The sequence below is a fragment of the Fusarium falciforme genome, chromosome 6 (genome assembly GCF_026873545.1).
Source record: "Fusarium falciforme chromosome 6, complete sequence".
Classification (NCBI taxonomy): domain Eukaryota; kingdom Fungi; phylum Ascomycota; class Sordariomycetes; order Hypocreales; family Nectriaceae; genus Fusarium; species Fusarium falciforme.
The window spans coordinates 1,138,116-1,151,417 of NC_070549.1; the positions used below are offsets into that span (position 1 = coordinate 1,138,116).

General features: G+C 52.6%; 5 protein-coding genes across 5 annotated transcripts; 2 read left to right on the plus strand and 3 right to left on the minus strand.

The window, feature by feature from the left end:
• Positions 1–728: 728 nt before the first annotated feature.
• NCS54_00790500 (Hypothetical protein) lies at positions 729–1,253 on the plus strand (the record flags this gene model as incomplete). Its single annotated transcript, XM_053153309.1, has 1 exon — positions 729–1,253. One exon carries the CDS (start codon positions 729–731, stop codon positions 1,251–1,253), a length of 525 nt encoding a protein of 174 aa, XP_053009284.1.
• Positions 1,254–1,688: 435 nt separating this feature from the next.
• NCS54_00790600 (AA-permease domain-containing protein) lies at positions 1,689–3,499 on the minus strand (the record flags this gene model as incomplete). The annotated part of the gene is made up of 3 exons (XM_053153310.1): positions 1,689–2,353; positions 2,401–3,111; positions 3,223–3,499. 3 exons carry the CDS (start codon positions 3,497–3,499, stop codon positions 1,689–1,691), a joined length of 1,653 nt encoding a protein of 550 aa, XP_053009285.1.
• A 1,725-nt stretch (positions 3,500–5,224) lies between these two features.
• On the minus strand, positions 5,225–6,262 carry NCS54_00790700 (DUF2263 domain-containing protein; the record flags this gene model as incomplete). The annotated part of the gene is made up of 1 exon (XM_053153311.1): positions 5,225–6,262. One exon carries the CDS (start codon positions 6,260–6,262, stop codon positions 5,225–5,227), a length of 1,038 nt encoding a protein of 345 aa, XP_053009286.1.
• A 495-nt stretch (positions 6,263–6,757) lies between these two features.
• Positions 6,758–8,320, minus strand: NCS54_00790800 (Hypothetical protein; the record flags this gene model as incomplete). Its single annotated transcript, XM_053153312.1, has 1 exon — positions 6,758–8,320. Exon 1 carries the CDS (start codon positions 8,207–8,209, stop codon positions 6,758–6,760), a length of 1,452 nt encoding a protein of 483 aa, XP_053009287.1. The 5' UTR covers positions 8,210–8,320.
• Positions 8,321–11,494: 3,174 nt separating this feature from the next.
• Positions 11,495–12,741, plus strand: NCS54_00790900 (Fructose-bisphosphate aldolase; the record flags this gene model as incomplete). Its single annotated transcript, XM_053153313.1, has 4 exons — positions 11,495–11,602; positions 11,658–11,768; positions 11,820–12,593; positions 12,652–12,741. 4 exons carry the CDS (start codon positions 11,495–11,497, stop codon positions 12,739–12,741), a joined length of 1,083 nt encoding a protein of 360 aa, XP_053009288.1.
• Positions 12,742–13,302: the final 561 nt, after the last annotated feature.

A 13,302-nucleotide genomic window follows, 5' to 3' on the forward strand; every position in this document is an offset into this window, starting at 1 on the left:
GCTGGCGGGCGCCAATCCGCTCCCGAACGCACCTCAGCGCACGGACCATTATCTGATAAACCCCTGAGCTCCGGGCCGGGCCATCAATCCTCCGGGCTCTCCAAGTATCACATGTTACAGTCTGTGTGAATAGCATCCACTGTTTTGATACGGGTGACTTGTGTTTCCCAGCCACATTCACACAAAACCCTCACAATTTGGTGTGGTTAGAAAGCGAGGTGGAATTATTAAATTTTCACTTCATTGTCGAGTCACTCGATATTGGGTCGTTTGCTCTTGTTCTTCGAAACGCCCGTGTGTAGGGCTTGAGCACAGGGTAGGTAGAGACAAATGAGTGCCAATTTGCATTGACTCCCGTCTTGAACTACACCCATACCACAAGCTGCAGTGCATGCACGGGACTATGTTAGAGCATCTTTGAGTCATGCTATCGTATCAAAGAGTTGCTCATGCATCCCGCCTTGAGTCTTTGTCTTTCAACATTCATTCAGACGTGGCATCAAGCCTTCTGTTCAAAGAAACTGGGTATCAATGTTTTCTTAAACAACGCTATAAAGGGCTCTACGTGAACAATGGCCTTACTCCTGGACATCATGTTCCCAAAATGTTGTTTATAAACACTCAAGTCTTGCCAAGAAACACAAAGACCTTCATCCACCAACACCCATCACCGATATCGTCATCACGATCCACCATCAACATCATGAAACCGTTCAAGCGACTCATCGATGCCGTCTCCTGGCCATGTAACGATCCTGAACAGGCCAACAACACCCCCCCCTGTCTTCATTGACGATGAGATCGCAGAGATGTTTGTGGACAAACTCATCAGTGAGATTGAGGTCGAGAACAAGAACAGCAACAAAGATGACAAAACAAGAGATCCCGAGTTCGCCGAGGCTGACGCGAGTGTAGACGCAAAGCTGGTCCGACTCATCAACGCCGACAAGAATCCCTGGCCCGAAGACCCCTCCTACTGCGTCATGAGAGTAACGGTCCAGATGCCGCCAACAACTCCAGTGCCGGAACGTATAGCAAGTACCTACGCATCTAGAGGAGAGAAAGCTTGGGCTAAAGTTATTGGATGGGGGAAGTTTCGTTTAACAGACGAATACCCCGGTGGTGAGTTCTATGATCTCTGGGTGCTGCCTGGAGAAAGCAGAATAGAGTGGGTTGGACCAGTACCAATAGACCTGGCGAAGAAGTCAATCACTCTCGCCGACCCTCTTCAGCTTGAAAAGAAGAAAAAGTGAGCGTAGTGGTACATATGGGGAGGTGTGTATAGGGCGTTCAACTTGGCTAGCTCAGAAGCAAGCAAAGGGCGAGGGGTTTCACGCAAGCTTGAGTCTTGTTTAGTTGAAAATTCCGATTAAGTCCAATGATGACTCAAGAAATTTGGCTATACCGATGGAATGGGCGCGCTTAACCTGGAGTCCGTTGAAGGATTGTTGAAAGAGAGAAGAAAGTACGTCAATACAGCTGCCTGTATCTTTAAAAGCGTATCGGCTCCGAGAAAGCTCGACATTGACACAACTGCAATCCCCGTTTATCATTAATTCATGACGTCTCGGGTTCGTCTACTAACCCTCGCTATGCAGGTAATTCAAGGGGGGTATCATTATTTACATTGAGCTCGTAATAACCTTGCACAGTGATCATAACATGCACCCGTGATAAGTCTTCCACGTTTAGAACCAGTCCCAAATCTTCTTCCAAATGGGAACTTGTCCTGGTACACCTCCGACAGCTGGACCGCTCTTATGGTCCAGATCCACTCTCCTCCCGCTGTCAAGATCAATGCTCCAGCTACGCTTGATCGGATCAGAGCTACGCCAGAGCAACTTGCAGACTCCATATATGATTCCAAACAGAGGAATCAATATGTAGGCATCTACAAAGTTGCCTGCGTCGAAAGGCGATAGCGTAGTCCAGCCCTGGACAAGGGCCAAAAAGACACAAGCTCCGAGACCGAGCCAAGCAAGATACGGGAATCCCATCGCCTTGTAAGGCAACTCGCTGATGCTTCGGCCCTGGACCTTCCAGGCGCGTCGGAATCGAATGTGGATGATACAGATGCTGCCCCAGACGAGGAACGCGCTGACGCCGGAGAGGTTCACGATGTAGCTGTAGGCTCTGGCAGCGCCGGTGGAAACGTTCATCATCGAGATGGAGCCGACGGCGTTGGTAATGAGGATGGCCCAGACGGGAACACCCCTGCCGTTGGTCCAGCCAAAGACCTTGGGGGCCTTGCCGGACTGCGCCATGTAGAAGACTGTGCGTGAACCAATATAGATGGATGAGTTGATGGCGGACAAGCAAGTGACGAGAATGAAGGCGTTGATCAGATGGACACCTGGAACCGTTAGAATAGAACATGCTTATAGAATACTGAGCACAAACCTCCTTGCCAGCCAGCAGTCTGAATAGCGATGGTCATTGGGCTCTGCAGAGCCTTGGACCCTCCGTTGATGAGACCATCGGCATCAGCCCGGCAGGTGAGACCAAAGAAGAATGCAGATCCCATGTAGACGAAGATGATACGCCAAAAGACTTGTCGAATAGCCTGAGGGACAGCAACTCCAGGGTTTCTCGTCTCAGTGGCAGCAATGGCGATGGACTCGACGCCAGAGTAAAATGTTGCGCAGAAGACAAAGACGGTCGCAACACCACGGAAGCCATTGCCGTTGAAAGCTCCGGGATCGTGCCAGTACTTGAATCCAAGAGCCTTATCCTGGCCGACCAGACCGCCGGCTGCGTAGATAATAGCAAAGATGAAGTATGCTGTTAGTCCGAGGAGCTTCAGCAGGGCAAGCCAAAACTCGGCCTCTCCAAAGGCCTCGATACCAAGCAGCTGAAAGCCCAGGAAGACGGTCCAGAAGATGAGAAAGTAGCCCCAGAGCGGAATTACAGGCGCCCAGTAGGTGAGGATGCTGCAGATGACGTTGTACTCGTTGGCGAGGACGGCGGCCCAGATGATGAAGTAGTTCCAGCCTACGGCGACAGAAAAGGACTTGTCTACCATGCGCTCAGCGAGAGAGATGAAGGAGCCTCCGCCGGGATATAGAGTTGTCACCTCACCGAGAGACTGCATAATAGAGAATGCAATGATACCTGGCTAAGAGTCAGCTTCATCCATTATCTTCAATATGCCACCGAGAATGCAATTACAAGTCTGTACTTGTGCTCACATCCTCTGTCAACATCAAGACAAAGGGATCCTACCAATGACACCAAAGCCGATGATAAGGGAAGCCGGCCCTCCCTTATTCAACGCACCACCCGCACCGACGAGCAATCCAGGCCCAATGATACCAGCCAGAGCCATCATGGAGAGATGTCGATTCTTGAGACCACGCTTGACACCAGAGTCGGGATCCACGGAGCTGTCATCCGTTGGCCCACCATGCTGGTTGTAATCATAGTTGTCGCCGTAGTTGTCGCCATAGTCAGATGGACCATCCGCCGCGGCGACGTCTTCGTCCTCCTTTCGATTGAACATTTTGGTTAATCACCTCGGCCAGATGGATATGTGTGGAGGAGAATGGTGGCCTGGTGAGAGATTAAAAATAAAAGGCACGAGACGATAAAGCAATATACAGCCGTTGAGGGAGGCTGCTTGTTTTTAAACCGGGCCCCACGAGGAGAGATGAGGCACATATATATAAAACACCGAAAACAACAACGACGGGCAGAGAAAAGTCAAGATAAAGTTGAGAGGCTTTGGGCTGGGGGTTATGGCATCACCAGAGGGCCCGCCGTGCTAACGCAGCCAGGCGTAGAGCCCGGAAGAAAGAAGCAAGGATCGGCCCCCCTCATGGTTGCCTCGAGATTGCTCTTATTAGGTACAATCCGTAGGTAATGGGGTTGGGGTTGTTGGGTTCGCGCAAGTCAGAGCTGCCCTTGGGATGGACTAGGGAAACACATCCCGGTTTTGGCGCTCACAGGGGTCTTGATCCAGCCAGACAGAGACGGATCTGACCTCGTCATGGGGGGTTGTCTGCGCCTTTGGCCCGAGTTCAGCTGCAGAAAGAATGGGTTCTGGTCTCGCTTCCAACATTGACGATCTGCCCTGTCGAGCCGTCTTTTGGTTCCTTGAGGCTGGACGAACACCCCCACCCTAGAAACCAAAGCATGTGGCTCTTTGTCCCCTGTTTGCGTGTGCCCAAGGTCGCATTTGTGGCGTGTGAATCGCCCAGTGGTTCTGCAAGAAACCCGGGGATAGCGAGATACGCCATAGGCAATGCCGATCACGACATCGAGGACCCTAGACTAGAAGAACTTTGCACGCTTTGCAAACGGCCGAGGGCCCGTATTAAGTGGCCGGGTGGAGATGCCTTAGCGCAAGACAATGAGACATTCAGTGTGGGCTCTTGAAGATTTTGAGACATGACGAAAGAGCTGTGAAGCTAGGATACGTTGAAGGTGTGAATCTCTAGCCATTGGTATGGGCAACTCATGGCGCACGGGGCTTGAGAGATCAGTTGATGGTCGAAGCCGAGAATGTCGGTTAGGCTTGATTTAGTCATTATATCGATTATGCCATCTTCCTCGCAATGACGATGTTGAATTGCAGCGTGGGATTCACCAGTTCCGTCATCTGAGGCGCCCAATCAACATCTCGTCCATCTCAGCCTCTCGAGGCCTGTCCACGTCGTCTTTTCAGCCCATGGAACATCATCTTTCACGTGTCCTGACAGCTCAAGCCTTACTCGGCCTCTTCCGTATGAAGCGCCGGGCGAGTCCGGGCCATCGGCACGGGGCATGCTCCATCTCCGCTAACATCTCGGCCTTTCCTTGACCTCGTCGTTAGGGCCGGGTCCGTAGCTCTTCGGACCGACCAATGATTCCCGGTATTTTAGATTTTATCATATAAAAGACCTTGATTGGCTTTATATAGAGGCCAAGGAAATGGCTCCCGGGACATCGGCTTCTTTTCAACTCGCCCCCAAGATCTTCAAAATTGGGGCCAACCGAAGCTCCAAGTAGGGTGTGGACAAGCAATGTGGCGGTCGAACCGCCGTCTTGGCTCTCAGAAAGAGAGGAAACAATAATAAGTTGAGGGAGTATTGGCCCTCGTAAATGCATCGTGATTCATAAGCGCGGCTGGCACATTCGATGCCATTTCGAAAGCTCAGCTAAAAACAATCATGTTCCTAGTCCTCCTCGACTGTCGCTCAATCATCCGACCAATAGTCATATCTCATCAGAGCCGTGATACCTCGAATCAGATCTCCACGCCGCCAAGCACCTCTTCGAATACCTCGAGGTTTCCCTCGTTTCTTCGATCAAATACGGCAAACCACACCTCCTCCCACCAACCGCCCTGGAACTCTGGCTCTTGCAAAACCTCCAACCAACAGTGAGCCACTTCCTTCGGCGGGTTTCTGAACGCACCACATCCAAGGGCACCGAGCACGAGCAGCCCATGATTACGTCTCGCTGCCATTCGCAAACATATTCTCATCTTGATCTTCGTCATATCACGATCTGTGGGATTCGCAAAGACGAGTCTGTCGATATATGAGCCGTCGGGTTGCTTCTCCGCGGCTCTGGCAACAGGTGGCGTGCGCAGAGCGGCAATGCTTAGTACGCTGACGATGGGAAGGTTCTCAACGTCAACATCTGGCATGAGGAGTTTGTGCCCGGAATCCTGATCAGAGCGAATGATGACAACATCTGGGCTGTAGACACCCATGCGCTGCTTCCATGGGTAGTATCGTCGATGTAGGGACAGATACAGCGAGCTGCGATAACAAAGCGCCTCCTCCTGGGCGCGCGCTCCCTTTAGCCATCCTCCGCCTGGGCTCACATTGCTGGCCATATTCAAGACTGCGACACGGCCAGATGAGGGATCCTTTGAAGAAGCGAGGTCGATGGCGGCATTGAAAGAGTCATCGTTGACGATCTTGATAGTTGTTGTTCCTGAAGGTGTGCGCTTGGGACACTCAGCGGCCTTGAGCGGTTGAAGAGTTTCGTAGTAGAGCGCCTCGGATTTGCTGGCCTCGATGTCGGGCAACCCATTGAGAATGTCGGGAAGAACTGTTCGCGTCTCCTTGGCGACCGCGGCGAGCCCGGCGCCTTGTCTCCAGGGGTCTTTGCGTCTGTTGCGCCATGAACGAGAAGGCTGAGATGATGATGAAGCTGGTGTTGATGATGAAGATGGCTGCTCAGAGGTAGAAGCTGCGGGCTTGGATGATGGTTTCTTGGAGAGCCACATATCCAGCGTTCCCTGGCCTTGGCCTTGGCCGGAGTTGGAGGACATTTTCGATGCGGTATTCAAGGTAATGGCGCCCAAGAGAGTTGGATTTGGTGAAATCGTCGTCAGGTTTTGTAATTCCTGTCTCGCTTGGGGTTTTGTCAGGTCCAAGTTCTGTTGAGACTTATGAGCTGCAAAGGCAGGCTGTGAATATGCGCGCGTGCACGCGCTGCTAAGCCCAGGCAACAACAGCGCATCAGTCACACCGAGCAAACCAAGCCAAGCTAGTCCCGACCATGCTTGTTGTTCAGCTCAGCCTCGATGGGCGCTCTTACATACGAGCATACAATATTCTCGCAAGATGAGACTTGTGCGAAATCATTATCTAATTCCGTCTTCAAAAGCTCGCCCAGTAGCTCGATACCCAGAAGCCACATCCTCCTTTTAGCAACACGGTCTATCTACGACTCATCTTCCTACCCATCTCATGATTCAAACCGGGGTATCACAATAGCTACAAGTATGGTACATATTCATACATCTCCGAGAAAACACGGAGCTTCATGCAGGAGTCTTGATGGCTCCCTCTGGAACATCGTCCGAGGCCTCGAACTTTCTCGGGATGAGCCCTTCGGCCATATCGATTGCCCCTTTCATGTCGTTCTTGTTGAACAAGAATAGTCCTTGGATCGCCGCTGCGCTGGTGTGTCGATTCGATGGCTTTCCATCAGGTCCCTGCCCAAACAGACCCAGCTCCTCAAGTCGGTTGAGGAAACGTTCTCGGCCAGAGTGATCCGTATCAACATCACCGTAAAATCGATCCCACATCTGAGCAGCCTGGTAGCGCGTAGCCTCACCAATGCGGAGCATCAAGTCCACACGACCAGGTCGGATCAGAGCAGGATCAAGACGATCGACGTGATTCGTCGTCAGGAAGGCAATCCGCTCCTCACCAGCAGCAACACCGTCAAGGGCGTTGAGAAGACCTGAGAAAGTCACAGTCGCGCCACTATATCCATCGGCATCTCGTTGTCGTCGGTTGACAAACGCTGCGTCTGCATCCTCCAACAGCAACAGGCTCCTCTTCGGCAGCTTAGTGAGGAGATAGGCGAGCTTGTCGTCCGTCATGCCCATCTCGCTAAGATTGATCATGGCCACACTGAAATCAAGTTCTCCTGCCAGCGCTTGGATGAAAGATGTCTTACCACTGCCAGGAGGGCCAAATAGAAGATAACCTCGCCGGTACGGGATACCACGGTCAACATACCATTGCTGCCGGTTCAAGAAATCTTGTACGTCGCCCACGATGTTCTCCTTGACACCTTCGTCCAGGATCACAGAGCCAAGTGGTCGCTTCTTCCTTGGGTCTCCAAGAGGCACCCAGTCCATTCCTCGAGCCGAGTATACAATGGTCTTGCCCTCGTTCGCCTTGGCTGCCAGTTGATGCGCCTCGCTAAAGACCGACTCAAAAACGTGTCGGTGAGCCCATAGAGTCGTCATCTGAAGAATCTCGTGCGGTTCGCCCGTGTTCATGTTCGCCGTATTGTGCTTCTCGCGGTTGACGGCAATGTACGCACTGCCGAATTTGACAATGTGCCGTCCATAGCCGGGCTGTAGGAAGAAATGCGCATGTTGTGGCCCACTGACGCCGGGCGTTCGGGATGCGGTGGTTGTCGAAACGGAGAGGTTGTGGATTCGTGTCAGTCGAGAGGCAATGAAGCCTGGGTTTTCGCGGGGTTGTGACAGCCAAGCTAGGATCCAAGGGTAGGCGGGATCCTGCTTGCTGATCTCGACGTTGACGAGCAGTCGACGCCGAGCTGCTCCGAGAGCGGATAATGCGCCTTTTCGTGCAAATGCTGCGACAGCGCCGAGAGAAGCGAGACCAATTCCACCCGCGAAGAGCGGGTTATCGAACAGGGCGTTGATGTTGAGCGCCGAGGTCGCAGCAGGTTCTGGCGCCTTGCTGGCATTGGGGAAGCTCGTGAGAGCTTCCTTGAGCGTTTCCTCATCCATCTTCGGCTGGACCAATGTCGGTTGAGTGACTAGGCGAGCGCAGCTGGGTTCTTCGCATTGGCCCTTGCAATCATCGCTGACGGGCGTGTATCGATTCGATTCACTGCTGTCGTGGTAAGTGATGTTGGAGATGGGTAGAGTGGGTGTGGTTTGGCTGATCCTCTTTTTTTTCTGGAGAACCATGCACGTGGAGCCAAGTTGGAGGAAACAGCCAAACCAGAATGGTAGTTGGAGGCATTTTGGAACATAGCAAGAACAAGTAAATCATCAATTATTCCACATATAAGTCGCCTTGAATCCAAGTTGTCATGAATAGTGGCCAAGAAACCTCATCGTCAGTTGGTGTCTGTCTTCTAAACTACCACAGGAGAGACCTAAGCAACCGCTTTTAAAGATTGGCATTGTTTAGGATTAGGACATCGGTTTTCAGATCATTGGATCCTGTCGGATAATCATGTACATAAACATGATATCATGTTTGCTCCAGTGACGTCTTTAAGAATCTTCGTACTCCACACAAAAGATCAGGTTCCAGTTCAGTGACAAGACGATCGTCAATCCGAAGACATCACTCGGTCCGATATTGATCTCGTCGGACCGACATGTAAAGAGGCTGAGAGAACCTCAGCTAAGGCATAGATAGATAGGACTGGATATGAAAAATATTATTCTTTGTTATGACAATTTATGATTTGTTGAGTCTTGCGGCGAGGCAGACAGACAGGACCTGCCTCACTTTAGGGTACGTCACTTTGTTTTGGTATAATATCATTAATACCGAAACACCACGATCTAAGATCACCAATCAACCGGTTCGAAAACAGCACAAAAAAATTGTAAAAAATGTAAAAAGAAAGCTGGTGGGCGACTGAGAGCGATGCTCCCGCCAGGGCTTGAACCTGAGACCTTCGCATTACCGGATACTCGGAATGAAGTATTAGTACGACGCTCTAACCAACTGAGCTACGGAAGCCAACCAGCTGTTGTTGAAGGGCAGCCCTGTTGTCAGGCACCAAGGAAGGCCTGCTCCGGACTGCGTTTCTCCCATGCTGAACCCTTGTATCGTGGACGGCCGTTGGTTGACAACGCATGTGAGTGGGGAAGCGGAGCGCCGGGAGGGAGCCTTGAAGGACTTCCGGAACCTCATCGCGAAGCGGGGTCGAGGGGACGAATGGAGGCACTGGTGGGGTTGGGATCTCGTAAGGACTACGTACTTGGTACGTGATGTAGGGCCTCGAATGGCGTCCAATTGCGGGTGAAAGGGACCGGACTCGGACCAGCCGATGAGGTAGATTGCAATTGAGTGACTTTTCGGCGCTTGAGAAGACACAATTCGTGACACGACGAGTTTCATCACTGACGGGGCGTCAGATCATGAGAAGCCGAAGACTGACTGACATCAACTCATGTGTCTGACGGATGTTGGTCCGATGCTGCACAAGCAAGCTTCGGTATTGATGAAGCAGTGCAAGGTATGGTGATTCTTCACCGCACCCAGGCTGCAGGAAAGCCGTTCGGCATGTGCGTGTTAGAGCTAGAATTCAAATAAACCGCCATTGTCTCCCTGCTGGCCCATGTCCTCCTTCATGATGAAGTCCAGTGGCCTCTCGGGAATGTATCACCGAGAGCTGGTCAATTGTAAGCTCATGACCAGTCCGCGCTAGTGATGTCGAAGCTCCGCCGGAGGTAAATTGAGATCATGAATAGTGTCAGCACAGGATGTGTGCAATTCATATGACCCTGCAACGGGAAAACACGTTTCGGGGCTACGCAAGTGCGGCATATCGAGATTGGCTCTCGCCGGCACTGCAGATTGCATGAGTGCGTTAGCCTGCGCGGCTGGCTTCAGTTCGTGACATTGGGGTTTGGGGAGGACCGGGAGAGTAGGACCAGCGGGCTGACTGCCCGGCGGTGCCCACCCCCATCATGGCGCGCCAGCCAACCGTGTCCCTCACGATGTCCAAGTATGCGGGGGAAATGGGGTCACACGAGAACAAGGTCAGCGTGTTGCCAGCGGCGACGAGTGATGGCTCCCGATCGATGTGCTCCAAGGCCCAGAGCGTCCCGCATGTTTCCGTCGCGAGCCCCGAGGCGTCGGCTACGGTAGGAAGAGGTCTCGGCAATGAGGACATGATATAAGTCGGCTGCCCCTCCTCCTGACGGCGACCTTGGTGTGCTTGATTTCTGAATCCAGACAACTCCTCCACTCTTCCCACTAAACGTCGTCGTCGACATCATCGCTGGGTCGTCCGTCTCCCTGTCAAGCGTGTAAGTCGAGCCACTCTCCATCGTTGCAAAGCAAATCCAATCCCATCCACTGCAATTGATCCTCCAATGGGGTTGCTCTGCCGGCGACTCCACTTTACCACCGAGGAGACATATACTTGCACTCTCAACAACGTCAACGAGCTGCCGCTAGCCAGCTCGAGTGAGTCTGCTGGGGAAGCCTTTCCTTGTTAATGTCTTGGTGCGATGGGGGTGTCTGCGCCGGTGTCGGGCTGTAGCGGAGTCGGGGTGGGCGAAGCGAGAGTGAGAGAGAGCCATGAGAGGAAGAATGAGGCGCGCAGAGACAGAGAATGCCAGACAAGAGACATATCGGCCGCGAAGCCGCCGGGAAGACACCGGGCATTGACGCCTCCGGGGAGCAGACCCGGGCTGAGGTGTGCGGTGAGCATCTTGCATCCGGGTGAGGCGGAATCCAATCGACTCACTTGTTGATGCGGTGAATCGATCAATATCTCTGCCCATTCCGCAGCCCTGGAGCTCCCCGAAGCTCAAGCAAGGACCCTGAATCTCAGACGATTCCCGACAGATGTTCGTCCTCGCCAATCGAGAGGCATCGTGTTGCGAAATGAAATTGAGGTTGACGACTTGGCGAGATGAGGAGATCCGCTCTCTTATCATGCCTCTGGTCTGTGTCTCACCGACATGACGCTGTTGGATGTAGAAACAGCTCATGGCCTGAACTTGATGAACTCATTCTCGCTGGCGCACAGAGCATCCCCTGGAAGGAGCGTGGGATGCCCCTCCAGCCCTGGTCCTGTCTGCCCCTCCCCGCCCCTGTTCCTGCTTGCTTTGCCCCTCCCTTTTGCTCAACTTGTTTGCTTTATCGATAAGCTCGACAGACAGAAAACCCCGCGCAGCGCCTCCCATCTTGGACCTACATTACTGACAACCTCTCTCGCTCAACAGATTTTTCATATTCTTTATCCCTCGACCTACCTGAGTTGACCTCATCTCGATCGATTCTTCCACCTTTACAACCACACACACAACACAGCAAAAATGGGCGTCCAAGATGTTCTGACCCGCAAGACCGGCGTCATTGTCGGCGACGATGTTCTCCGTCTGTTCGAGTACGCTCGTGAGAACCAGTTTGCCATCCCCGCCATCGTACGTCAGACCGAAATACATGATGAAAAAGATGAAGCTAAGGCTATCTTGACAGAACGTCACCTCTTCCTCCACCGTCGTCGCTGCTCTTGAGGCTGCCCGCGATGCCAAGGCCCCTATCATCCTTCAGTTCTCCCAGGGCGGTGCCGCCTACTTTGCTGGCAAGGTATGTTTCATAATCATTACGAGATGTTACATCAAAGCTCACGAGATGTAGGGTGTGAGCAACAGTGACCAGGCCGCCTCCATTGCCGGCTCTGTCGCTGCCGCCCACTTCGTCCGCTCCCTCGCTCCCACCTACGGCATCCCCGTCGTCCTTCACACCGACCACTGCGCCAAGAAGCTCCTCCCCTGGCTCGACGGCATGCTCGATGCCGATGAGGCCTACTTCAAGGCCAACGGCGAGCCCCTTTTCTCCTCCCACATGATCGATCTCTCTGAGGAGTCTGTTGAGTGGAACGTCGAGACCACCGCCAAGTACCTCAAGCGTGCTGCCCCCATGAAGCAGTGGCTCGAGATGGAGATTGGTATCACCGGTGGTGAGGAGGATGGTGTCAACAACGAGGACGTTGACAACGCCTCCCTCTACACTCAGCCCGAGGACATCCTCAACATCTACAACACCCTCTCTGCCATCTCCCCCTACTTCTCCATTGCCGCTGGCTTCGGCAACGTCCACGGTGTCTACAAGCCTGGCAACGTCAAGCTCCACCCCGAGCTCCTCGGCAAGCACCAGGAGCACGTCAAGGCCGCCATTGGCTCTGAGAACCCCAAGCCCGTCTTCTTCGTCTTCCACGGCGGCTCCGGCTCCTCCAAGCAGGAGTACCTCGATGCCATCAGCCACGGTGTCGTCAAGGTCAACATGGACACTGACATGCAGTTCGCCTACTGCTCTGGTATCCGTGACTACATGATCAACAAGAAGGACTACGTCAGCACCGCTGTCGGCAACCCCGACGGTGAGGACAAGCCCAACAAGAAGTACTTTGACGTAAGTTTCGAGACCCAATACTGGTTTCTCTTGACATGTACTAATATGCTGTGTACAGCCCCGTGTCTGGGTCCGCGAGGGTGAGAAGACCATGACTGCCCGTGTCGCCGAAGCCCTCAAGGACTTCAACGCTGCCGGTACTGTCTAAATGTCGATAACGACGTTTTCCGGTTACTGTAATATCCCCAAGACTGGGACACGATGAGTGATGCATCGCTTGAAAAAGGAGGAATCCAAGGGAGACTCTTCCCATCGTTTGAAGTAACAATTGCTGTCCATTGTCGGTTGGGGCATTATGAGTCGACGAAAGTAGTAAAATAATGAAAAAAGAAATAGATGATGTACAAAAGCTGAGTGTTTGATGGTTTTGAAAGGTTTGTGATTTGACTCCATGATAAGTGGTGCCCGGCGTGATCATGACAAGGGCTCGACAACAAGACGCAAACCAAAAGGCCCAACCCAGGGCATCAGTTAGTTCAAACCGTTTCATTAATCGTGGAACGTATATAATGTGTTGTTAATATCGTACACGTGCAGCCTTGCTTCCCTCAAGGGACGTCACGGGCTCCTCACAGGCCGCTCCGCGCATCACAAGAAAACATGTGCCGAGCGCTGTGTATTGTGTAAGCTATGCCCACCTCTTTTTCGACCTGCCTCTCCCTCTTTGCGCTTCTTTTGTTGCCATTAAATCCACCGCCGTAACCAATTG